This window comes from Manis pentadactyla, chromosome 16 (genome assembly GCF_030020395.1).
Source record: "Manis pentadactyla isolate mManPen7 chromosome 16, mManPen7.hap1, whole genome shotgun sequence".
Lineage (NCBI taxonomy): Eukaryota > Metazoa > Chordata > Mammalia > Pholidota > Manidae > Manis > Manis pentadactyla.
Window position 1 is genome coordinate 51,512,964 of NC_080034.1, and position 27,512 is coordinate 51,540,475.

General features: G+C 44.6%; 1 protein-coding gene across 5 annotated transcripts in view; it reads right to left on the minus strand.

Moving 5' to 3' along the window:
• The window catches only part of JARID2 (jumonji and AT-rich interaction domain containing 2), a 263,143-nt gene that overhangs the window by 140,991 nt on the left and 94,640 nt on the right, over positions 1-27,512 (minus strand). For 4 of the 5 annotated variants that reach the window (XM_036890250.2, XM_036890163.2, XM_036890084.2 and 1 more), the window contains one exon: positions 16,147-16,282. The exons of the other annotated variant lie outside the window; for it this stretch is intronic. In XM_036890250.2, the coding sequence (XP_036746145.2) occupies positions 16,147-16,282 (136 nt within the window). Of the gene's footprint in view, positions 1-16,146; positions 16,283-27,512 lie in introns of those variants that run through there. 5 annotated transcript variants of the gene reach the window in all.

Here is a 27,512-nt window from a genome sequence, read left to right on the forward strand (position 1 = left end):
CATCTCAACTTAGTTTGCTCTTGAGGAACATGCCTTAAGAAAATACCTGAGATCCAATATATACTGTAAAAGAGCAATTTGCTCCTCCAGACCCTTTTGGGTTCTTCATAAGCCTGCAGTGCTCTGACCTTCGAGGCCACACCTTACAGCTCACCAGGCCTTCCACTGGCCACCTTTCTTACCAAAGATGTTCAAAGAATTATCTCTTTGCGTTTCAAAGTATTTGGCTAGGAATACCTCATGTCATTTATAATAAACTGACCTTTCAGTATTCACTGTTCAAAATTAGGAATTCTTGGGAATTAGAAGATCTAATCTTCAAATTTTCAAGTGAAAAAATTTTACAAACCTTCTATTTTAGCACTCAAAAATCCTCACATTAATAGTGTTGTTGTTTTCTTTGTTTTAGAGCCAGTAATTTCTTTCTGTTGTAAAACTGTTCTGGGTCTTCCTCATAGCTTAAATAAATCCATTTTGTTACACAACATGAGCCAAATAAAATCAAGTAAAAGGCAAAATTAACTATAATCCCCCTACCTTTTTTAGAAAATGCAATTACAACAGTCACTGTTTATAGTTTTATGTATATTCTTTGTGATGTCTTCCTTAAAAGTCTCATGTACCATACTGGTGACTAATGCTAAAAATAAAAGATTAATTTTAAGATATTACACATTCTTTAAAAAATATATCACATTTTCAACATAGTAACATGACAAAAGGCTCATCACAATGTTTCAAACTGTAGAGATTCCACTGTACAAAATAATTAAACTGGGTTAAAAAAAAAAACAAAAACCCAGAACAAACTGTTTACAAAGTAGACATGGAGAAATAAAAACTAGTGATTAAAAAAACAAGATTCACTCCAGTGACAATCTTTGCAATTTTAGCTGAAATTTCCAAGGTTTCTACTATTAAAATGAATTACTTGAATAACAGAGTAAAAAGGAAATCTTAAAAATTATTTAAGTGGTATCACAAGGAAAGTGGGTGTGTTGCCATGATAGTAGTGTCCGATCACAAAAGATGTTCTCCATGATGAGATAAAAGTATTCTAAAATTGCCCAAAACACTAAAAGGCATCCAAATATTAGTATTAGTATTAATGTGAGGATTTTTGAGTGCTAAAATAGAAGGTTTGTAAAATTTTTTCACTTGAAAATTTGAAGATTAGTATGTCTGTACAACATACCATGAGGGTAGCTAACAGGGAAGGTTTCTGAATGTAACCACACTAGCTATCTGAAAAGACCTCCTGCCAAAAACAAAAAGATAGAGCAAGAGGATAAAAGAGAGGCCTTTGACCACTATGCTCCTACCTCTACAGCCACAGGTTCAAATTTGGTAGTCCCTAGTCACATGTGGGACTTCAGATTAAAATTTTAATTTTTAAATTAAATCAGACCAACTAGGTACTGAGGACTCCCAAGTCACAACTGGCTCATGGCTATCAGAGGGATAATGCAAATATGGAACATTTCCATCACTCAGAAAGTTCTACCAGGCAGCCCGTGCTGGTCTACAGAGTTTTCATGCATTTTAGTCTCGAGACCCTGTCACCAAGTCTGCAGGCAGCAGCAGTCCCTCTTGTCCCTCATGGTCCTCTACTAGGAGCTCAGACCGAGGAAACAGGGCAAGTCAGACCAACAGTGACTTCTTTTCAGGCTGCAGGGTAAAAAGGAGAGGGGTACATGGAGCAGTAAGCGGACAACCCCCTTCAATTCAGCAGCAGATGGCTCTCAGTGTAATCAGCCTAGCTTTTAAAAGAGGAGAGATGGGAAAACAAGGTTAGAACTATTAAAAAGCCATGAGCTTATTCAGAAAACTAAAAACTGTAGGAAAACACTTTTTGCAAAGCAATTACCCCACAGGGTGATTTTTTATCATAAACGGTTTTAGGCAATCTTCATGTAGCTTGAGAGTAAAGGTCAGCAATCACCAGCTAACACTCATGAGCACATCAAGTGCCACATGAGACTGTTCTGAGTTAAGACTCCCATTTTGCTACCCTCAAGGCTACAGGTACCAAGAGGTATAAACCCACACACAGGTGACTCTGGGGTCACTGCCTAGGTCCTACACACACACAGGACCTCCAGGAAGAAGCCATCACTCTGCATTCCTGTATACAGGTGGGGGACGGGGAAGGAGTCACACACCAGAGGAGAGAAACAGTGGCCAAGGAGGACGGCTGTCGCCTAGATTACCTCCTGTCCACTTCCCTCAGCATCTACAAATCACCTGAATGTTTCCTAAGCCTTGAGCCAGCAAGTTGGAAGAAGAATATGAACATGCCATAGACATCAGCATATGGCTCATCACAAACACGAAACCAGACAAGAAAGGATGTCAAGAGATTTATTTTACATCAGGAGGAAAGCAGTGACAAGATGGCTCACAGTGATGCCCAGTTACTGGGACAACTGGAATTATAATCCCACGTCAGTGCCCATTATGACATACCCACTTTTCCTGATGCATCTGATACTGCTTTAAGTGGCTAGAATCCAGAAATTTTGGCTTAATGATTTGACAGATTGCAACGTGAATGGTTACATAACATAGCCTCCATCACTTCTAAAAAGCTGCTGAAAACATAAAAGCCCTAAGAATGTTCTTTCCTCGACCCTACACCCTAACATTTCATGCCAAGCTTATGTATTCCACAGCCACTGCCTCCTGCTTCCAGCCTCAGGCCTCTCCCCTCCAACCCAGCTGGCACCGATTCATCTTCCTTCACATACCACATACCAGCTCAGACACCCCCCTCCCAGGCTCCTCAGAGAGTACAGAATCCAGAGCTCTGTGCCCTGGAAAGGGCGCCCTGCCTATACAAACCGAGATCCTGCTACGCCGACAGAGCAGCTTTTCCCACTGAGGAATAACCTGCTGGGGACACTAAATAAGGATGGCTTCCTTCTGGCTCGGTCAGACTTCTGCTCTGAAGTCCCAGGGTGAGGTCTAACAACAGGGTGCGGGCATCCAGACCCTGGGAAGTGGGCAAACTGATGCTAATGCAGTCCCTTAAGTGTGCTATTTTGTAACACAGCAACAGCTTTTATGAGAAGTAGTTAGGTAATGTGTATCTAGAACCTCAATAACAATGACCCTTTGAAAGCTTGCTTTCTGCCAGGTACTAAGGACTTTAAATAAATCATCTCTTTAATCCTAAACACATTACCTCTGAGGAAGAAATTACTCCACTTAACAGAGCTGGGAAACAGTGAACAGGAGCCAAACAGGATGGCCAATTCAGGTTTGTTCCTTACACCCATCGAGGGATGACAGCGCAGTCCTCCCTGCCAGTGCCCAGGGTAAGAGAGCTGTGGCCTGCTGGCCCAGCACGAGCAGAAGTATGAAAGCCCAGCCGTTCTCTCCAGGAAGCCGCTACATCACCTGCCTTCACAGCTCCAGGGCATGGAGCTGCACCACTGGGCTTAGCCGCACTGGTCTGAACCTCTGTGACTCAGCCCTGCCTTCAGGTTTGACGTCCACCCGGGAAGGGGTTGGCGTGGGCTCACACAGATGCCTTCTTGGAGGATGCATAATACATAGATGCTCTGAGCTCTCTGCTCGCTGCCCCCTTCCCCCAAAAATGTAGTCAATTCCTTAGACAGAAGGCGCCCCTTGAGCTTGTATTTCGCAGAGGGGCTAAAAAACGGAGGAGAATGTACGAGGCGACAGCCAGCAGTGGTGGCCAGTATCCTCCCATCCACTACCAAGAGCAGCCACTTGATGGCAATCTTAACCTGTTCCCTTGGAATTCTTCCATGAAGAGAGACCCAGGAGGTAGGAGCACCAAGAGTGGGCTGCACAATGTGGACAGTGCTGAAAAGGCACCTTTGCTTGACCTGAGAGTGCAGACCCACGGGCATGAAACAGACAGATAAAGAAACCGGGCCAACACTCTCCTCAGGTTTCTCCCCCTGTCCACAGGCTTCTCAGGGGCCTGGGTGGAAGCAATTACACAGGTTGTGCAGTGAGACAACTCGGAAAGATGGAGCACCCCCAGGCCCCACGACACATTCACACTGGGCTTTCCATTAACAGACTGACGTGCGAGGCAGACAGATGGTAACAAACAGTTAATAAATCAATGGCAAGCTCCTGCTTCTACCCCAGCACCTTGTCCACTGAAACCATTTAAAAAAAAAAAGCCAAAAATAACAAAGAGGCAACTTCCGTTAGAAGGTGCAACACCTGTTGAATAAAGCAACTCAGTACTTTTCTTCCTTGAATTGTAAAGAGGAAGGAAAAAAGAGTATGTACATCTTTTGGAGAAAAGGCTCTGAGGGTGGGGTGAATACACTGTACATTGCAATCACTACACCCTTTTATTTTCAGTGGCAGTAAGATTAACATAAAAATGTGGAGGGAGGTGTGGGGATTAGTATTTTTATCAGAAAACAGTCTCTTGTCTTAGCATGGATAAAGACATGCTCCAACACAGTTCAACCTGGCCCTGTATGACAGCTTCATAACTCTTGGCTTCTCACTTTATAAGAAGAGTTCAGGCACAGAGTAAAGAGTTGGCCATTATTTTTCTCTGAGGGATTCAGAAAGTGCCAGCTGAGAGCCTTCCAGCTCACCCTTTAAAACTCTGTAACGCTTTCCAACTGAGTAAACTGGAAAGGCCCTTTTCAAATAACACTAGTAGTCTGAAGTTGGGTAAACTGCTGAGTGAGGGCAGAGAAAAGCCACTAGAGCACAGGCTTACTTACAGGCTAAGCAATTTGCGATGTAGATCCCTCTAGAAATTACCAGGCCTCCCGCATGCCAAAACGGCAACTACGGTTTATTTCAACTGGTATGTCATCTGTCCTAATCACATCTGAAGAGGACTTGTCAATCTTCTAGAAATACTCAAAAGTGAGGAAAAACTTTCTAAAGTATGTATTCAAAACTATGGATTCCTTCACGAATACCCCAATTGTATCGGCGGGAAGAAGAGTGTCAGAGCAGAGTTAAATGTTTCCAAAGCGGAGATCTTGAGCTGCCTTCATGCATCAGAAGGCAAGAGAACTGTTCAGAGCCATGGAAAATTGGAAGGAAACTGCCTCTTAAGACAGCACCAGATGCTGGCGTGGGAGTCTCAGGCCCAGATGTCTTTCCCTGCTATCTAGACCAGGCGCCAAGAATGACCGGGATGCCCACCTACCTGCCAAAGGGAAACGTGGACCCGGTCGCGAAATAACCGAGAAGACAACAGCAAGGCAGGTCACACAGTAAGAGGCCCCGCGTGCAGAATTAGATCCAAAGTGTGAATGAGCCCAGAGCTTAGTGAAAGGTCAGGGAACAGCGCGAGAGAGCGGGAACGGGGTCCCAGGACATCATGCACGAGGTGCCTAAAGCTCGCCTTGGCACAACACAGGGCAGCCTGGCCGACAGGCTGGGCTGACACTGGCAACTCCTCTCCTCAATAGGCAGGCCTAAGGTTATAAAACAACTCATGTTTCCCTCACTGGCCCCCAACCTCCTTGAAGGAGAGACCCTTATTATCCTACGATCTTTTGGAAAAAAATTATGAAGCTAAACTTGGGGCTGCAGAAGCACCCTAAAGACTACAGAGAAAGCCAGCAGGATATATGAGATTTCACAGCGGAGGAGATTAAGTAACAAGTTAAGAGATTTATGGACTATCCAGTGATTTCCCAAAAGCATATCTCATCAACACTCTTCTGGCTTTAAAGATATGCCATACAGGACTCTAAACATTTAATATGGCTCAAGTAGTAACAGGTTATTTTCAAAGGCTAAGTAAAAAGCCCTCTAAATTGGGGGAAATGGACTCTAAGAAATTCACAAGCAAAACAAAACGACACTAGTCCTTTGTGGTAAGTCTGATAGTAATTATAGCTCCATAAATACACACATCACAGAATTTAACTCATGAGATGGGTCAGACTGAGAAAACATGAGGCCCTTCTCCAAGCAGGAGGAGGTGGGTGATGGTATCATTTACAAGAGTGAACAGAGATAAACAAATTCCATGCTGGAGTAAGTCACGTCTTGGATGAGTGCAGCCCGATTCAGTGACCCCACAAGGTCTTCCCTTTGTATACATGCTAAGAAATAAAAATGGTTGGAAAGCACTGCCCTAAATTGCATTTACAGCATGAGGCAAGCAAGAGGAATTAGTACGTAACAAATAGGATTGCCTCAGCCTCAAATAATCCCGATTTTTCCCCAAACTGACAACAGAAACACATCCTTCCTGTAGCATCTCAACTGCCATTCCCCTCCAAAATACCCTGCTTACCCTTTCCTAGGGTTCTTAGCCTCCTAATACAGCTCCCCTTGCACAAGAGTCATGTTTCAATCCTTAGGTGACCCAGGTGGGCTCACAAAAGCAGGGACTAAATAAAGTATAAGCTTAATTCCATCCAGTTGGCAGGAACAGTAACTCCTCTAAAGACCCAACAGTTCTTAGGGTTCACTGATGTACCAGGAAATCAGTCTTGTATCACAAGCACAAGAAAACATCACAGGATTAACATGGAAATTTGCCTAAAATTAAAACAAAACTATCACCATCTCAAAGCCCCACCAAGCAGAAGGCTGTTAGAGCTTCAACACAGGAATGTGGGGACACAAAGTCCGTAACACCCAATGAGACTGTATTGGGAGACAGAGCTTGTGAGGAGGTTGACCAAGGTCGAATGAGGCCATATGGGTGGGCCATACTCTGACAGGGCTGGTGTCGCCGGAAGAAGAGAAACAGGCACCCTCTCCCCAACTCTCAGCCATGTGAGGACACAACCAGGAAGCAATCTGTCACCAGCAACTGGACTGGCTGCACCCCGGACCTCGTATTTTCAGCCTCGAGAACAATGAGCAATAAAAGTCTGTGATTTAAGCCGCCCAGTCTATGGTATTTTCTTACAGCAGCACAAGCTGACTAATATACAGACTTTCACCACAGCCACAAAAAAATGAACAGAAATCAGCAGCCTTACTACACTGCTGCCACATGACTTTGCATCCTTAAGGTCATTAGGCAGATCAAGGGCTCCTCACAAGAATCAATCTAACTGAGACAAACTGAGTGAGCAGAGAAGTACATGGCCTAGGGCTGCCTCTTTAAGCTTGCCTTTGGGGGAAAGCCCAGTCTGGGATCCTAGGGGCAGAATTTCTGGAATTACATCAAGGCGGAGATTTCTTAACGCTCAGACTTCTTAAGAATAGCACCACAAGATTAGGTGACACAGAAGAGGATAATAAGTGAAACTGTTCAAGAGCCCATTTGGTCAGGACTTGCACGCACACCAGCTCAGAACCAAATGGGTAATGCCAGTTTAAAACAGGGAATCTGGCCCCACACATGTCACCGCGAGGTGGTAAGTGTCACACATGACAACACCCAGTTGTGGGGTCTTCTGCAAAAGCAGTGACCAATGTCGACCCAAGCCTGGGCCTCCAGGAGCTATTTACTGGACACACGTGAGCTTCGGACTGATAGGCCACTTTTAAGTCTCAGTAGACACTCTCAGGCACCTGGTACATTCTGGGAAAACACCATAAACCCATACATAACCATAAAAGCTTCTAAAAATAGAGCCCTGGTGACAAACCCTAAAATGAGCACACACAGTTTAAAGACTTCAGATGAAACAGGAGAGCAGAAGGAAGCTCTTGTGGGGTGATGGGAATGTATCCACCTTGTCTTGCCTTTAAAAACCTCTCCCTTCCTGTAGCCCTTCAGAGCATTTCTCTACTTGCTAGATGGAATGCTGCCCAATTCATGAACTGCACTTAAAAGACCATTAAATCTTCAAATTTACTTCGTTGAATTTTTTTTCTTGTAGCCTTGCACAAAGTGGCTTAACATAGAGACCCACAAATTATAGTAAAAATTATAATGTTATAATAATTAAAAGTGTTGACTTTTTTCCTAAAACCCCCAATTTTAATTCAAACTACCAAGCAATGCATCTTGTACCTAAACAGGTATTCACAAATGTGGTTAAGAAAGGGGTACAAGGGTGACCCGATTCCAAGAATCTTTATGATGAGACATATAAATGTATCACAATCATGAATAAACATGCTCTTTGGAGGGGAAATAGCCTGGACTATGATCTGGGGCATAGCGTCAAGGCATGTGCATTTCCGAAAGGAAATCTAGAGTCACAGGTGGAACCCACCCAGCACCCCCAAACCCAAGTAAAGGGGGCTTAAGAATAGCACCACAAGATTAGGTGACACGGAAGAGGATAATAAGTGAAACTGTTCAAGAGCTCGTTTGGTCAGGACTTGCACGCACACCACCTCAGAACAAAATGGGTAATGCCAGTTTAAAACAGGGAAGCATGGCAGAGGGGTAACTGGACATGGGAGTCGGATTTGTGCTGAACAGGGTGCCCAGGGGTTGCACATTCACAGCAGTCAAAACAGATGAGGCTTTTCTGTCATGCAAAGTACAACATACATGGGGCATGGGGCAAGAGCTAGTAACTAATGACAACAATACAAAGTAACAGCAGTGAGAATTTCTATGCAGAAAAACATTACAAGGTGAGGAGCTCAAGGGTAACAGACAAAGGAACAATTTTTGGAAGAGAAATACAGAGAGGAATTAAATCACATAAGTAGCTAAAGGGGAGAGTTCTAGAAAGAAGGATTAGCAAATGCAAAAAATCTGGGGCAAGAAAAGTGTGCCTGGTCTATGTGCAGTAGCAGGAAGGCTAGACTAGGTGAGTCAAGACAGGTAAGGGACAGAAGGCTACGTGAGCCCAGGGAGATACTGGGGCCCACAACGAGTGGCCAGGGAAAGGATGTTTTTAGCTTTATGCTAAGAGAGCTGGGGAGAAGCTGCAGAGGCACAGCACGGGATACCTTGCCTTCATAAAGGTCTGCTCTGGCTGCTGCCTGGAGGGGGACAAAGGCAGAAGCTGCCAGAGCATTAGGAGTCTCAGCCCAAGCCCAAGGTAATGGACTAAAGACAGTGGTGCAAATTCAGATTCAGAAGGTATTTTAAGTTTAGAACACACAGGTTTTGCTAAAGGATGGACAGCAAAGTCTGAAGGGAAAAAAATAGAATAGAACAGCAAGGTTTGGGCCCAAATCAACTAGAATGGAACTGGCATTTATTGACAATGAGAAGACAGGGTAGGGGAGAAGCAGGTAAGAGGGGAGATAGAGTGGGCTCTGGGACACCTCGGGTTCATTAAGGCCTACCAAGAAATGAAGTGCAGAAGGCAAGAAGGTAGTGGAATTCAGGAAAGGCTCGAACCTGTCAAATGCTGCCTAATGAGCAATGAAAGCCACACTGAAACGTGCATTTGGCCATCAAGTCACTATTAGCCTTGGTAAGTAGCCTAGCTCCAGGGATTCAAAGAGAACAAGAGTGGGTGGGTATTAACATGAATATAAATAGTAGAGAAGACACTGGTTAGACATTTTATTTCAGGGAACTCTGTTATGTAAGAGATGAATAGCAGGAGGAGACGCCAGACCAGTGAGGGATTTATTTTATTATGGCAGAAACTACAACAGGTTTTGTTTACTAATGAGAATTATCCAGTGAAGCAGTAAATAATTTTGAGGAAAGCGGGAATCATTTCCAGAGTGTTATCTCCACAGAGATGAGAAGATAAATGCTTTGATGAGCAAAGGGAGAGGATGGCTAGTGACAGGCTCTTACTACAGGTGGCCCAGCTTTAAAAACGTTCCAGACCACAGATTTCCTCTTGCTCTCAGCACACCTCAAAGCAGGGTCTCTCTAACGACTGTGACAAGCTGGAAAGCTCCGCAGTGGGGTCACGCGCAGACATCACACACACCCCGTGTCCGTCCTGACCATTGATTCTCTCCAAGGTGACACACCTGTGCTGTAGGCCCCTCCTTGTACTAAAGGGGGGTTGATGAGAATGCTGATGGATCATGGAAACAGGGCAGAGCTTACAGACCTGACAAAGGAGGCAGGCCAAGGGCACGGGAGGGAACGAGGGTCTCAGGCACAGAGTGACAGGGAAGAGGAGAAGAGGAACCACATTAACCTCAGAGGGGCCCCTCCCTCTTAACTCTCCAGGAAACCACCGAAAGCAGCCACAGCTATCGGGAAGCACTGGTCTCCCAGTCATTTAAATAAGATTTCCGGTTCCAATAAGTCTTCAGCATGATCCATTCCCTCCAGTTAAGCTCGACATGAAGACGAAAATTCCTCATCTTCAAAACGATGAGTCTGACTTTCATACCTCTCAAAAGTCCCTTCCTGACCTAGCAATTCATAATTTGCAACCAGAGGGTAACAGTTAGGCTCACCACTCCCTTGATGTCAGAGCAGTACAAGCAGGGTAGTCCCAGAAATCTGTCAGGTACTTATGTGCAGGCCCTCGCCTCTGCCCCCCACCTCAATCCCCAGCTCTTGGCTCACAAAGTCCCAAATCTTTGAACGTTCACTGGGAAGCAAATTCTTTAATGCAGCTTTTCCCGGTAGCTCAACAGCAGGTCTATTTTTACAGCATCTGCCTCCTTGCTGGCCTCCTCACATTAGACCAAATGCAGTCACAAACCTCTGGTGTTTAAAGCATTTCTTCTACAGCATCTTCTGTTTCCCTGATTCCAGGTCACACACATTTTTCTCATAACATGCATATCTAAAATTAGAAAGCATCTCACAGTATGACAGCTTACCTTTATAATTAGAAGCATTGTTTTTCTTTTCTTACTGGTAAATAAAATAAGGGTGTATCACTCTATGACATCTTAGATGGGGGGCTATAAGGTATTCAGATTCATCCAGAACAAGCACCCCGACTTCAGTTTTATTACTCACAATACCAAATACACAGCAAGGACTCAGGACTCAATTAAGTATCACTCAAACGAAAGCCTGCCAAGGAATGTTCCATTCCATCTGCATCACTTAGGTGACAGAGACTGACCACAGGCTACAGAGACAAAGAAATCATCTTCCAGGATAAATGTAGCTTTGCTTTTAACAAAGAAAGCATTTAAGTTGTTTTAATAAAGCGAACTTGCCCTTCATTTCAGCCAGCTTTCTTTCACATGGAGCTGTTGTCTCACACATCCGGGAAAACAAGTAAGCAAAGTCTCAGTTTGGAGTGCTGGAGAAAAGCTAAACTTCCTACCCGACCTGCAGCAGCTGCCACGGGAGCAGCCCGAGCTGGCGCCCCTATAGCTGACAGGGACACCAGCATGCACCCATGAGCAGTCCAACGCAGAAGGGTAAGCCACTCTCTTCAGAAGACAAAAAGGCTCTTTCCTGTCAAGGGTGGGGCCATTTATGGAACAGCCAGACCCGAATGCTTCAGGCTCAAAGCAGAAGGGAAAGGTGTCCCCTCTGCTGACAGATGGCGACCATACAGCCATGACGTTCATTTCAAACAGAGCCCCGCAAATAAACTGCCAGTCAGCAGACAATGCTGACTTTTAAATTTTGACTCACAAGTTGTTTCATTTTATGCTGTGAACAATGAATTTTCAGGAGTTGGACCCATGTTTTATTCCACAAAAAACATCAGGAGTTTCTGAGAAAGATTGTGAGGGGAGACCAAAGTTCTATTCCTTAAAAAAAAAAAGGACGGCGGGGGTGGGGTGCATATCTCTCTCTATCTATACTTCCAGCTTTGATCCTCAGCTACAAGTGGGCGGTTGCCAGAAAGGCCCCTCTCTAACCACTGCCACGAGATGACTGGCAGCCCTCCTATGATTGTCAACCCACTGGCTCAACAACAGTATTCAAAATACAAATCTCTACCTCTAGCGGAATAAGCAGAAAACCAACGAATGCATCTGTGTGACTGTGACTCAAGTAAAGGAGGGTGACCAATCCAGAGAGCAAGCTTCTGATACCCTCTAACTATCAATTCAATTACAAGCTCTACAATGAAGGCCAGAGCCGCTTAAGGTAATACTTTTCTACCCACCTTCTTCTGAGGTCTCTTCCCCACTGAAGGATGTCACATATTTCCTTCAAAAGAAATTGCTATTAGGAAGAAAAGTCCTCCTACGAATTCTTATTTTTGGAATCCTATCTTTATAGAGTGTTCCTAAATTATGTCTATTTATCTAAGTGGTGGTTAAAAGCAGGGGAGCTCTAGCACAGAAAGCTGGGGTTTAAATCCTGGCTCTGCCACATACTAGCTGTGTAGGCAAACTGCTAATCCACCCTCGTGTATCGTTTCCTCATCTCTAAAATGGTTTGTTCTGAAGATGAAAGGAGCACGATACAGGTAAAAATGTTGGAACAATAACTGGTAAATCAATATAAATTAAACATAACAAGTGTTAGGAGATTCTGAGAGCAAGGAGCCAGGTGCCCTTAAATCTAGTCAAGACTCTTTAGCTGGCCAGAGGGCTTGCTGGATCTCAGATGACATTTATGAGAAGCAAATGAAATTCAAATACAGCTAATAGCTCCCCTCTCTTACTGTGTAATTATGTGTACTCATTATTTGTGTAGCATGTTATTATTTAAATGTCCCTAATTTCAGCCCCAGCAGGCCAAGGGCCCTCAAAGAGTGGCCGAGACCTCAGCCTCTGCCAGCCCTCTCCTAAGCTTTTGTCAATTTATTACAGCCAGAAAAAGTGGCATTATCTACAGCAGGAAACAGAAGGCTCACAATCAGCAAAATCTTAGCGACCCCTCCCCTTAAGCCTGGCTATAACCAACACGCTGTAATGATCGCTTCAATTCCTACCCAATCTATAAGAGTCACACTCCCTACCTCTGGTAAGACAAAAGAAATTCATTCCTGTCACTTTAGAACTACAAAAGCAAGACTGATGGCAAACACAGACTTTATGACATAAAATATGAGGTTTCTCTACTATCTTATGTCTGCCTGGATTATTACTAGTCAACCAGACCTGCAGACCTGGGGCAGCTGAGCTTAGCAGCTCAGATACAAGCTCCTGTTGTTTGTTGCTAACAGATTCCAGACCCCCGGACCCTCCCACAAGAGGTAAGGGCAAAGGGCTATTTAATCACCACCCAAGCAAGCCAATGATTTGAAGTCAATTCATTTTCCAATTAGGTAAAAATTACGTCAAGCCCATTCTATTCTTAACGCAAAATTACTTAAAAATTGAATGTTCCCAGGAAACTCTGGAAGAACCAATAAGCCAAAAGTATCTTTGTTTTGGGAAAAATAAAACGCCTTGTTGCCAATAATACTGCTGCAAAGAGGTGGTGCAGTTTTCGTCCATTCTGGTTCCAAAATAAATACTGAATTCAAAGTTCCACAGTTTGAGCTAGAATTCCAATTCTGCTACAGTGTAGTAGGTAGCCAGGTGACCTTGGGCCAGTCACTACCACACAGGACACTCACAGAGCCCCATCGTGATGTCTCACTCAGCTTACAGAGGCAAACACCAATAGTCTCACAAGTATTGTCACTAGCCAAGGTCCCCCAGCTACAAACCATGAAAAGGGGGCCCAGGGTAGGAATCCCCACCCCCAGGCCCCAGTCTAGGTACAGGCGTGTTCTCACCCTTGTCTGTCACTTTCATCGCCCACCTCCCACCATGGGCTCTGACAGTGTCAGAATTCTATCACCAGTCAAATTTCTGTGACAGTTCCAACTGGACCAAGGAATTATATCAAGTTTTCAAAGGGAACCCTGAGGAATTGGGGGACTAACCCAAAAAAAATTTTTTAAAGAAGAACACATACCTTGCATGACTTAAAACTGCTTCCCGCCCCAAGCCTATCTTCACTTGCCCCGCAGTGAAGAATCCAAGATAGCAGTGCTGTGAGAACAGCCTCAGACAAGGTCATTCTACTGTACAGCATATGGAAGATGAGGACGGAGCATCCACTCCACGCTAAGTACACATACGTAACACACATTTGAAGACAGCCCTGCTGGCCACTGTCCCCACTCCCAACCCCAGCTTCCAGAGAGCCTTGGATGCTCCCTACAATTTCAGCTTTCTCTGGATCACACCCACAGGCTCCAGAGGCTCAGAGACCTACAGAGGAGTCAGTCCCCTGGGCGTGATGCCCGCTTCCCAGGCTTTGCAGTAGCCCCCAGACAGGGAAGCTCACTTGAACGTGTCAGCCGCCTTGAAGAAAATTATTCTTAAAACACATTTAAATTCTGAAACAAAGAGATGTGTTTACTTAGAAGCCAATCGAAATCCAATGTGCAGAATAACAAAAAGGTAGCCTGGGAATGCTGCCTGCACAAACACCACCAGAAACCAGAAAGAGGCAGATTCACAGCAGTTTCACAACCATGAGAGAGCAGCCTTCGTGTCTCAGTATTTAAAGAAAGTCAGTCTTTACCAGGGGGAAATGCAAACGACCAGAGCAGTAACTACCTTTTCTTTATGAACTCAGTACAAGAACTATTTGAAGTCTTCAGTGGTATAAAGATGTCTCTGCCAACTTTTCTTAGAATTCCTTCCTCAGAACCGCCAAGCCCTTGACTAGGCCAATAAAAACGAGAGCTGCATTTAGCCAACTAGCTGGCAGTGCTGGTTGCTTCTTGAATGACTTATTTTAGATTTTGTTCTTTTACCGAAATTCTACTTTCATTCAATCCTAGACACCTGGCTAAACTTCTTGTTCCAAAAGCCGATTTTTGCCAGTGGGTTGTTTTTTAACTGTTAAGAGACTCCACAAGCACTAAGGCATTACCACTCTTAAAAGGCAGAATGAGAACATGCCTCATCACAACAGCACACTCTGAACCCCTAAGCAGCCTTTGCTCTATTCTAAACTCCAGGATGCAATGCCATTCCCCCAGGCCACCCTCCCCACCAAACTTACCACAAACACTACTTCAGCGTGACACAGAAACAAGAACTAGCACATCAAGTTCTCTCTGAATAGACAGACACTGGGCTTAGCGTTTACTCTATCATGACAGCCAAGGGACGAAGAGGTCCCACCTGTCAGGAGACCCATGAGCATACAGGGGTCCAAACTGTGCACTTGTAGCAATAGCTTCCACTGCCGAGTTGGCTTCTGTGAATGTGAAAGCAATTCAAAAAGGGCCTTTAATACATGTTGGCTCAGACTTCAGGGGGGTTCTTGTTTCAAGTTACACGGTACTAGAAGAGAGTGACATACCTAGGGTGGGTGGTGGGGCAAATCATGATGGGCTGCAGGGAGGTCACGTCAGAAAACCCTGCCACACAGCTCTATGGAAACAGAGGAGCAACAGGTCCTGTCTGTAAGCTCTAGTTCCAACAAGAGGCCCCCGGACAACTTACCTTTCAGCTAAGCAGGATGGAAAGAATGGGAAGCCCTAAGTGACCCTGAAAAGAAGAAATACACCTTGACAAGCTGTCGAGTGCCCCGTGTGTGATGACTCTATTACCCCACGACCAGAGCAAAGACTCAGAAGACAAACAAAATCTCTTCTTCCTCATCTCCTTGCTCCAAGCAAATACAAACCAGAGCAAGGACAATTCATTCACAGTTATCTATAATCCTAAGAGATGAATAAATACAGCGCAGACTGTGGAATGCCACCACAGCCACATCCCCTTAAATATAGACTGCCCCGAAATGGTTCTCACTGGATGATTTCATCTGAGTCACACAAATCCTGTTTTTAAACAACATCAAAATGCACTCAGAGAGCAGCCAAGTTTCCTCCCAGGCAGCAAGGATCCATTTGAGACCCATATAGGACGAAGCACCCTTCCGGATGCACAGGAATTCTCTGTCACTGTCTACACTACTGTGCAGCAACCTGCCCAGCCTGATCAACAGGGAAGGAAGCGGGTACTTAGGAAGCTGTTGAGCAAGAGAGCAGAAAGGGCAGTACTTAGAAAGCAGACTTAGGCTACTTCCTATACAGATGGCTTAAGAACTAGAAGTTCCACTTGCAGCAAGATCTTCCACAGCTTCTGCTGTCATACTCGAGTAGGAAGACAGATCCACAGAAAAATCTGTAAGACAGGCTCCACTTTGAACCCATGGGGCAGCGGAAATCAGACCACAGCCCTGGTCTTGTCTACAGAGGACAGATGAACTAAGGCACCTTGCCAATTCCGGTCTGCAGCACACGCAGGAGCATCAAAATCAGTGAGCCCAACAGGATGTCCACAGTCACTGCCAGTGAGGGCCGAGCTGGAGAAGCACAGCTGCCCAAAACACATGCAGTTCAGAAACAAGGCTGCACCCATGGACATCAGCCAGTTCCAGCCGAAGAGTCAACTCACCATTCACGGTTTTCAGGCCCCCAGCAAGGCCTTCCCCATGCTGCCTCTTCTGGGCGTTCTTGAACTCCTTCAGAGACAAATAAAGGACTTTCCGTACCACCCTCTCTTCTGACCAGGGAATCCCATCACTGTCATCCTGGAGAAACAGAGGGAAGAAAGGAGAGAGGGGGAGTTACGTGAAAGAAGAACGCATGTAAATATTAACACTTACAATAAACTAAAAAATATATATATTACTCCAAACAAGTATTATGTGACTAAGACCCAGTTCTGGAGGTCAGAATTCCATCATAAAAGGACAGCACTGGCCCTTCTGTCACGTGGAAGCCTCGAGCAAAAAGCCACCCCACGGGCTGTAAAAGGACTGGGAAAAAGACTCTCCGTCTCCCTCCCTTACACACCCCACGCCCAGACACCTTCATGGACTAACACTGTGGTTCTCTATCCCTTGGGGTTTAGAAAAAGACACACTGCATCCACAACCAGAGGTGCAGTGAGCCACTGTATTGGAGTTCTTTAAAGCGAGTAGTGCCAGAACGTACCACTGCAGGATAGGGCAACGGCTCTTGGCAGAGCAGAGAATGCAAAAAGACTGAAAAGAAGAAATACAGGTTAATAACTGGTCTTGAAGGTCTAATTTTAAAATGTGGCTCCCTTCTGTCTGTTGCATCAGACCCAATTCAGATTTCCGAGGGAAGAACGAGCAAAACGAGGCCTGGGGTGGGAGGCTGGGAAAACCACAGACCTGACTAGCAGCCAGCCCAGAGGCCAGTCCAGCAGCCCCAGAAGTAAAGGTAGAAAGAAGATTAAGACGTGAGATGCACTAAGGAGGCACGGGAAGAAGAGACCCTGCAGGAGAGACTGAGTGAGAACAAGAGCCAAAACCAGACAGGGGGAGATGGCTGATGCTCACGACTGAACTGAGGTAACTTTTAGGGAACCGGCAAGGAGGGTTTAAGGTTTGAAGTGCTGGTTCATGCAGCCAAGGATATTCGCACATTTTTGTCTGAGAACATCTGCATACTGTTAATCTAGGAAGTCCTTACCTTCACACACATACTTCAATACTTAAGTGTTTTACAGTGATTCAACTTAGACATGGAAGCCTTTGAGCTTCTCAGATATTCAGGGTCTTAAGAGAATAAGGAAAACATCAATAACCCTGAGTAAAAGCAGGACTTGGGATATCCAGCTTCCTTTTGTTCAAAGAAGAGGCAAGTATCTCATAGTCAAACGATGCTGTCACACTGGATGCCCAACAGAACTGGTTTTTACCCCTGGCCACCAAGGGGTCACATAAAACCTCCATGGCACTAGAAAAGGAGCTAGGTCATCTGACATCTTTTCCAGCTCTTAAATTCCTCAGCTCTGCACAAATACAAACTACATCTTAGAAATCCAACCACAGAGACTCTAAGCCCTGAATAACTTATGCTGCACTCTTGTTAAGCTTCCAGGATTTCCTAGAATGAGAGTAACTCTCCATCTTCTACACTAAGAGGGAGAGACAAGCTGGCAAAGAAGAGCGCAGATTTCCACCTTCCATCGATGTCCTTCCCTCCAGTAGACTTGCCAAGCTGAGATTTCCATCACCTCGGAGGAAGAAGGCACAGCCTGTCTCCTGGGTGGCTCTCCTGAGAGACGAGGGTGGTGGTCAGGGTTCAAACCTGATGGCTGAAAGCAGCCGGCATCCGCAGAAAGAATACATATCGTTTCTCAACAACTCCTGGGCACAAGTCACTAGCGGTCTTCCAGTCACACGGTTAAACACCAGACAAATGAAGCGGTCTAACCAGACCCCACCTGAAGAGCCCAAATACCCACCTGAATACAAGGCAGGTGACTTAGCCACACAACACACCAAAGGCACAACGTTGTTGGATTCACTCGTACAGCAACTGCCCCAAGTTTGCATGAAGTTCCCCTAGCATATTAGTTGCAACTGGATGACAGTCTTAGTTTCAGGAGGACTTAATCCTTCTTAGGCTGAAATCCTCCTTTTCAGCACCCACTGAAGGATGCTAGGCAAAATCCTCTTCATCACAACCAGGTTCCTAGTCTCATCGTTTACATCTCCACAACCAACAGTGAGTGATGTGATTATAACAATTATTTCCTGCACACACAGTTTATAAAATCATAAAGCCCCAAAACAGCTTTCAATGTAAAAATCCTCTGACAATTTACTGCATCCTGCTCAGACTGATGCCTTCGTTCCAACTTGAGGACTCCGTATGAGAGAATTATACCCTTACAACTAAGGTCTAATTAAAACATAAACCATGTGAGACAGAAGGTCCTGCAAGGGAAGATGCATGTAAGGTTCACTTACTGATATGAACAGCTTCATTATGCCTATAAAGTACTTTAAATACAGAGGAAACAAATCCAGGATACACACAATGGGGTTTCAAATTCTAGACGTTAAAAATAAAAACAATAACTTTTTTTTTAAGCAATAGTTCTTTTTATATCTGAAGTGCTGCTCAAGGCTTGTCACTTCCCTTAATGTTGACGCATGACACGTAAGCCCAGTAGGTAATAGGTTGACTCTGTTTCCAAAAGCTCAACAGGAAAGTAACAATTCAGAAAATAAAAATTAAAACTGCCTGTCACAGCTGCCATCATGACGAATCTCCCTGCGCTAAGCTTACACTTCTCCCTAGCGGAATGCTAGATGCAGAAAGACAGGGGTGCCTGCACCCAACCGCTAGGCAACACAGGGCTGTCCAAGGTGGTGTCATGGAAGGCCAGAAAGGAAGGCAGTTGAAGCCGAACACTCACTCTGCTGTGGTCTTACTGTTCAGAACAGTCAAGACCTGAGTGCTCTAGAAACAGCCCAGACAACTCTGTCATTAGAGGTCAGGCCACTCGAAATGCAAACACTTCTTTCTCTAAGAGTTTGTATGGCCTCTAAGTACAGGGCTTCCCTTTTCTTTTCCCTTTTTCAATAGCTGTCTTGTTTAATCAGCCATTTAAACAATGTCCACATGGGGTCAGAAAATCCTTTCTCCTGTTTGCCACCATTTTCCTAGCACCTAAGACAAGCGCGAGAGTAGAACAGCAAAATATGTATTCCTAGGAATGATAAAATCTCGTGCTCAATCTCACTCACCCCATCTACTTGTACCCATACTTGGCTAGCTGTCCCTAACCTTATGAACATCCAGGATGTTGTTAAGTGAAGTGCCTGAAACCAGTTTTCTTAATTCAAATCACTGCTACCCCCATAAAACACTCCTCACGTGACTAGTTCCAAAGGGCTGAGCTATACCGCTCATTCTCAGCACCAAGTCTGTAGACTGACAGCCCCCTACACAGTGGCTCACCACCCTTCCACCACCGTCTGGCCCCCTACAAGAGAACAGCAAACACTGAAAAAGCCCATTTGGTCTCGTGGGGCCAAATCAAATGGCCCTGTCACAGTCCCTTACCTTCAGCCACCTAGGGACCAATGCCTTCACAAAATCCCTCTTTACACATCCTAACCTCCCTCACACATCTACAGAGGCTTCTTGTTTCCTCTGTTTCTCCCAGGCTTCTCTCCTTTTATTTTACTCCAGGCTCTATATTCAATTGTTCATTCCCAAATCACTATTGTTCAAATCAACTGATATGCCACTGACACCTGAGTGGTCAAAATTCCCAGTTATCCCTTTTGACCCTCCAGACCCCTTCAGCCCACGGCTCTCACTCTCCACAGATGGAACGGCTCAGGATCTGACTGCAGCCCTGAACAGAGCGCCTTTCTGCACTTCCTCTGGGAAGTACCCACAAACCAAGCACCCGGTTCCTTCTTGTCTGCTGGTTACCTTAATAAAGGAGGAAACACGGGGAGTTGTATCCAGGGACACAGGAGTCCAGCAGCTTCATTCTGAGGCGAATCCAACTGCCCAAAGTGGGTGCCACTTCTTTTTATGAATTTCATTAAAGATTTAATAACAGCTACTGTGCTTTGGGGTGTTGGTAAGACCTCTAGGTTAATATAGGCCATCAAAAAATTGGGGAAGCACAATTCAAGCACCTACATTATGCACCATCTTTCCTCATTTCCATCCTCCAATCTCTTGTCTTTCCCCAACTCCCAAACAAATGCTTTGCAAACACTGACATATAAAAAAATACTATTTTGGGTCTGGTGATAGGAGAAAAAAAGAAAGAAAATCACGGCACAGATCTAGACTCACTTAGCAATACTGACTGCTAGAAATCACAGTCTTGGCAAATGGAAGATTCAGTAATAAGGCCTTTACAAGTAAAATTGACAGAGTTTTCTTTTCATCTGCAAAATGTTTGCCATTCTTTGAAATAACTGGACAGTTTCATAAATGGCAACCAGCCAGGAATTAAACTTGAATGCTTATGGTCATAAATGGTCATAAACTTTTTGTTAACGAAAAGAAAAAATAGCACAACATAACCCTTAGCTGCTCTAATAGGCAGGTAAGAAAATGGAGCTCAGGAAGGAAGCACATGTTGACCTTTGCTCTTTGTAACAGACAGCACAGTTCTCCAAACCTTGCAAGTCCAAGTGTGGAGCTGCACCCAAGCACTTGGCATAGTATCAGAAATACAGAATTGAGCCCTAGCCCAGACCTACTTAATCAGAATCTGCATTTTAGGAAGATGCCTGGTGATTCTCATGAACATGAAAGTTTCAGAAGCTCTGCTGCACACACCAGTTCCCCACCCCATGTCCATTTTGTGTTGCTTTCTAATTGTCAAAGGTAGAGAGGAGGTGAAACCGCATGATGAATACCTCTAACATCCATGTACCATTAACCTTTCTACTGGTCAAAATTAAGAAGTCTGTATTAACATACCCAGAAAAACCTTCCCTTTGACTTACCTTCATGGAGCTAAAACAAGAGAGCAAACCGCACAGGTGAAAACGAAAAGAAGCTAACAAATACTGGTTCCTAGGACCAGACCTTATTACATGGCATGGTCTCACAAACCCTCATCTTCTTATTACCCAATTTGAGACAAATTCCCTTTTAAACCATAACACTCAGAATCGAACACACATTCCAACGTGTGAATGATATTCCAGAATAGGACCAATATCTGCAATAAGATTATTTCCCTTTCCATATACAAATGCAGAAGTTAGGATAAAGTTTAGCAGCCACATGACACTGTAGGATTTCATGAAGCCTGCAGTTAACTATGCCATCCATGGTTATTTCACTTGTTATTTCACTTGTTGGGGGGTGGGGAGGGGGGATGAGGATAGTGAGATAGTTCTTTTTCCAATACAATGCAGCCAAACCCAGAGAAGTTCACGATCCAACAAAAACCACAGCTTCCAGTTGTACATCTCTTTTTCTGTGACACTCTGCTCACACTGAGGCAAAAAAACAAAAACCAACACAAGCCCTAACAGAAAGCCATGCACGTGTGCTTGACAGCATAAACCAGGCTGTGCTTCTCAAGAAGGCTGAGGTATTGCTCTCTTTTACACAACAGGGTCTGTCAGGCATGGATGGACATGTCTTCTATACACACCCCAGTGAAGAAAGGACGAGGTCGAGGCACAGATACCAATGACTTAAACTGTCGTTGCTTTCCATATACTGGAGCTATTGCCCTCTACCCCAGTCTCCACTGACGGTGTAAACTCAAACCAATGTTTAAATAAAGCCTGAAATTAGGCAACCTAACACGAAGAAAGTCACTGACCAAACTGTGTGTCCGTCCGTGATCCAACCCTTCACAATACTAGATGATTGATTTGATTCTTGATAACTGCACTAGGAATTCTTCTAATTTACTGTCTCATGGCTGGCTGATCAGGTCGCTGATCCACTGAAGTCGCGCCCTCCACTCAGCCACAAGCCCAGGGAGAGCCTTCAGAGCTTCTACTCCCCAATGACAGCCTGTCCCTCAATGCAACGGGTCTTCCTAGTCTCTTCAGGGCACTCAAATACCTTCACGCAAGAAAACCAACATCCAGGCCAGCTGAGCTCACAGAGGACACCACCCTCAGGGTCACAAGGGGAAAATATAAAGTGTGATCATTATTATAAATGACAGCAAATATCTACTTGGTGCTCACTGGGCCCAGCACTTCCGTGCAATTAATGCTCATGGTTCTCTGCTCAGCCTCCCCTTAGGACAAAGGTCCACACCACTGCTTGTTCCTTTTATTTGAAAATGGGCAGGAAAGCAAGTAATCATGAAACTCTTGAGTTTTTAGAGATGAGTTTCAGGTCTTGCCCAAAGGTCACACAGCTGGAGAGAAACAGGAGCTGGCATGCAGATCAGTCAGGCTATCCACGACATGGTGTGTGCCAAATCAGGAAGCGAGATTTCACGGCTTAGAAATTTATTATTAAAGAGAAAATATCAAATGTGTGAGTCACGCAGACTTCTAAGTGAAAGCAAATTAAAATTACTAATTTCAAGAGGTGAATGTCAATTTCTCTGAAACACAAAACCAGACACATCAGCGGCTCCGGTTGGAGCCTAGTGGGGGAGGAGCGGGAGAGGAGAGGCTCTCTCCTACTCTATTACACGCGGTGGTAGAGGCCATGTCAATTCTAAGGTCATCTCCAGTGCACCCGTATGCAATCTGCCCAGTCTCAGTTTTTATTGTTTTTAAATTTAGGCCATCTTGATTTAGCAGAGGGAAAACAGAAAAAAACCACAGGTTAGAGAGAAGCACATTTCCAATCAAATTTTTAAAAATATTTTCTAACAATTACTACTTTTTAAAAATAAAATGGGAAGTTAAGTATCTTCCACTGGTCCCACTTGTGAGCCAACCGCATAAAAGACTCACTCATCACAGGTCAAGTGACAGAGCAATTTATCATCCCAACCAAGAGTACCGTTAATAATGATTCAGGGAACTGGTACAAACTGGGACATGGGTCAACCAATTAATACTAGATCCCTTTTGGCACATATGAATCCATTTTTTTAACACACAGGTCTACAACATCATAAACACCATTTTAATGACATCCAAATAAACAAAAGCCAATGATATCCAACACACACCAGGAGTGCAGCGTCATATACACCCACCAGTTTAAACTGAAATCCAAGACCTCCTTCCCAATGTTTTAAATTTCACCTAGCTTTTAAAGAGGGGCGGAGGGGAGGGAGGCAGCTACAGCTACAGGAGGGACTGCACCCCACGGGGACTCCCGCCTGCACAGGGAGAGCGCACCGCGAGTCAGATGTTTGCACTGCCTCTAAGTACACAAGCAGGTGCGGGCGTGGAGATGGGGGGGCAAGAAAACGTTCAGATTCACAGGTAGGAAGATCTAACATGAAACTCCTTTATCATTAAAACCTATACAAGTGCAAGACAAACAATCCTGTGTTTGGATTACAGGAGCAACTGGATGAGTCAACAGTACCCCCATGCACGCAGATCCTATTTCCATCCACCTTGCAAGACTCTGGGAATGGAGGGATCTGTGACTGTCCACCCCTTTTTAAAAGGAAATGAAGTGTGCAGTGCCCAGTTGCAAGGCTCAGCCCTACCCTGAGCTCAGTTAACACGAAATGCCTAATCTGTGGGGAGGCGGGAAGGTGGGTCTGAGCTGTGCGCAGAACTCACCAGAAAGAAAACAAAATTTCAAAGACTGGGTCCACGAGGAAGGTGAGTAAGAACTGACCTTCCTTCCTCCTCCCAGGAAAAAATGACTGGAAACCTCTCCGAATGCCTTTTATTCTCAGAACAAATTTCCCAAATACCTGCTGTTAAATCATCCTATTTAACAGAATTTGTTGCTGTCTGAAATGCCAGCGTCTTCCATCAACAGTTTGAGAACAATGAAAGTATCAAAAAAAAATTTGTTAAGGATGTTGGTTCTTGGCACGGATTCAATATAAACAAGGATTTACAGAGGGGAGAGCAGAGAGAGAGAGAAAGAGAGAAGAAAATGTGAGAGAGGTCCAACTTAAACTCAGGCCAAAACTAGTATTTTTCCCTTTTAGCAAAATATTTTCTCCCATAGAAATCTCTCAAGTCAACTTGAGGCAAATCCATTTTTTTTAATTGCGTAAAACGGTTCAACGGCCAATTCTCAAACATCAAAGAGAAATTGGGAGACTATTCCCACCTAGAAATAAGATAAATGGCCGGAAACCACTGACTTACTGACCTTGTGAATGACGTTCCTTTGCCCTGATTTTAAATGAAAAGCACTTCAAGCAGCAAATTTCCTCAGACAGACATGCTTCCCAGGATAAAGTAAACGGTCTGAAAATGCTTATGCAAGGAGAGTTTTACTCCTTCCAAATTCCATTAAATAATGTGTACTTATCTTTGATTACCGCCTATTTAAAAAAAAAAAAAGCTACAGCTGAAATTGGATTAAGAACTTCTGCTGAAAACGATTTATTGCATAACACAACTCTGACAGCCTGAATCTCCGGCCACCAACTGAGCCTTTATAAAAATCTGCTGGGCAGCTGCCAAGTCAGCTCTTTTGCATCTGAGCATGTCAGACATCGGCGTTGTCAAGGCAGCGGCTGCACGGGCTGCGACATCCTCACGTTCACGGTGAAACGGTACGGTCAGAGAACAGCAGCCGGGGCCATGCAACGCAGCATTCAACCCTCCTGCAAATGACAGTTTGTTGTTTCGACATAATCAAAAAAGACCCCGTATCTACAACAGAATTATCTCCAAGAATCCAGCAGAGATCCAGACTGATGATCTCATTTCAAAGCACAGGATAGGAGAGAATAAAGGCGAGTTACACATAAATACCTGACCAGTGTCTCTCAAATGAGGATGACTCAGTACCAATGCCAACGTGCAACTAGTGTACAAGAACTTCATTTGGGAATAAATTAAAAAGTAGGTTCTCAAAGGAAGTGTAACTGATTTGGATTTTTTAATCGTTAAAGCTTTTTTATGTTACAAGTACAAAACCCCCCAAGACTCCAAAATGGCATATTCTAAACTGCACGGACCAACGGAATTCCCAGTAGCCACATGTGGCTGTTTATAATTAATTAAAATTAAAAATCGGCTTCCCTAGATTTCTCTGGATACATCTCAAGTATTCAATAGTCCAACGTCTCCCAAGAAATGGACAACACAGTTACAGTATGTTTCCATAGCCACAGAAAGTCCTTTTGGAGAGCACTGTGCAAAAGCCTCTATTTGCATTTAATTGAATAGGTTTTCGACTGACTGTGTGTTATCTGCTAATATATTTCATTATGCACCTGAGATTCTTCAAAATACATACTCTGATGCTCTACTCAGCTTCGCAGGAAAATTCTGGAGTATGAGAATACCTTGCACAAGAAATCCTGAGTCTAAAAATAGGTAAGAACTACCTGAAGTACCCATATGACAGTCAGGTAAGTGGTCCCAATCCTCTCTGCTATATCTGGCCTTTCAGTTTTGCAGGGAGTGTATATAAAAGTGTGACGATGAAGTATAAGATTCTTCAGTCCGCAAGCAAGCCCTGAAGACACACGCTGCTTTCATATGCCTTCCAATCATTCTCTAAGGAATCCCCTACAAAATAAATCCTCCGGGATTAAGACCAGACAAAAGCCAGCCTTCCACCAGCCCATCTCCCAGCACCAAGACAGTGACCCAGACCTCTGAGATTGATTGCTGCCCCGCCTCCTGCCAGAGCCAGTCAAGGTTATGGGCGTGAGCCATGGTGAGAGGTTAGGGCAATTTTTTACACTTCTGTTTCTTCCTCCTGGCCCTAGGACACTGCTGGGGTCATTTTATGAGCTCAAGCAACAGCTGACTTGCTGGCCTCTTTGGCTCAGTAGTGACCACCATCCAGGGAATAAGCCTAAACACATGAATATTTCAGGGGACTGGTATCTAGTGGTACTGTATTATTAACCATTAGCTTTATTTTGGACCATTTCATGAAATTTTCAAATTACAGTACATAAGTAACCCCTGTCCTTGGATATAACATAAATGGACACTGAACTGTGTTGTGTGTGTTCCAGTGGGCCTCACCCCCTTTTCTCATCCCCTCCAGCACTCTCCAAAGTCAGTGACCACCCTGGGATCGGTGTGCACCCTGCCACCACTACAGGTCTGGGTCTCTTGTTCAACAAGTTCAACAAGCTCCCCACTCCAAACAGCACTTCCTACTAACAATAAACATAGCCCACTGTACATGTCCCTTGTGCATATTCTCCTCTACATTTTACAGCAAGTCTATTCAGTATTATCATACAAACATTTAAAAACGATGACCTTTAGGTGCTGAGGTGATTAAAGATCACACACATCCCACTAGTCGGTGTGACTCCAGAGTGCCTACCACGTGTCTTATTCATCTTTGTGTTACTAATGCATGGCAATAAGTTCAACACACAGTAGACGTTCAAATACATTTCTTATGTGTGGCCACTTATAAACAGGTGGAAAGTATACAGAGAACAGTGACCTCAAGGAAAGAAACACCTGGACTCCAATTGTGGAAATCTCTGTTGCCAAGAGGATCAATCAGATGACCTAGGGGAGTGGCTGCCCACTTGAGCATCCGTGAGGAACAAGTACGGGGCTTGATAAACCACATGCTGTGGGCCCCACTAATAGTGTTTCTCCCAGGGATACTGATGCTCGTGGTCCGGGGATCAGTGATACTTTGAGAATCACAGGTGTACACCGGCCTTGCAATGGGTCTGACCCCCACCTTGCCTCTCCATTAAAACTGTTCTCACTGTCATGAACAACATCATTTCTGGTTCTAATACAAACTTATCATAGGCAACCTGCTTCTAACAGTCCTCTGGTTTTCCTGTTTCCTCTCCCCCACCACCTGCAACTCTGATTCTTCTGCCCTCCCAATCTCTAAAGAGCTAAAATACCTGTGACATTTTCTGGGCAATCTCCTCCCCAGCTCCTTGTGTGAGTGATTCTATCTCAAAGAACTCTACCACCACACTCCTGGCTACCCACAGCTTGGGAACCTGAGCAGGAACTGGCACCTTCATTCTCATTCATTGTTCACATCTGCTCTCTAAATCCAGGCAAGGCTCTCTGTCTCTCCAGTCCTTAGATACAGACTTAAAACAGGGTCTCATCTTTTCTCTTATGAAGAAACCTTCCCAAGTAACTGCCACGGCCAATTCCTATTCCAAGCATCTTCCCCCCACATCCCCGGTTTCTTTACAAAACACAGCCACACTGCAATGAGATACTTTCTAAAAACCATCAACCCATGTCACCCCTTCCCCTACTCAAAAGCCTTTGTGGCTCCACAATGGCTACTACAAGGGAATATTCCAAATTCCCGAGCGTGGCCCAGAAAAATAAGTAAATCAGCCCACCTTACATTATAGGCTTTAATCCCCCCGACTCCCAAGAGGGGAGGCATGATCTCTGCAAACTACCAGGAAACAGAAGTATTGAT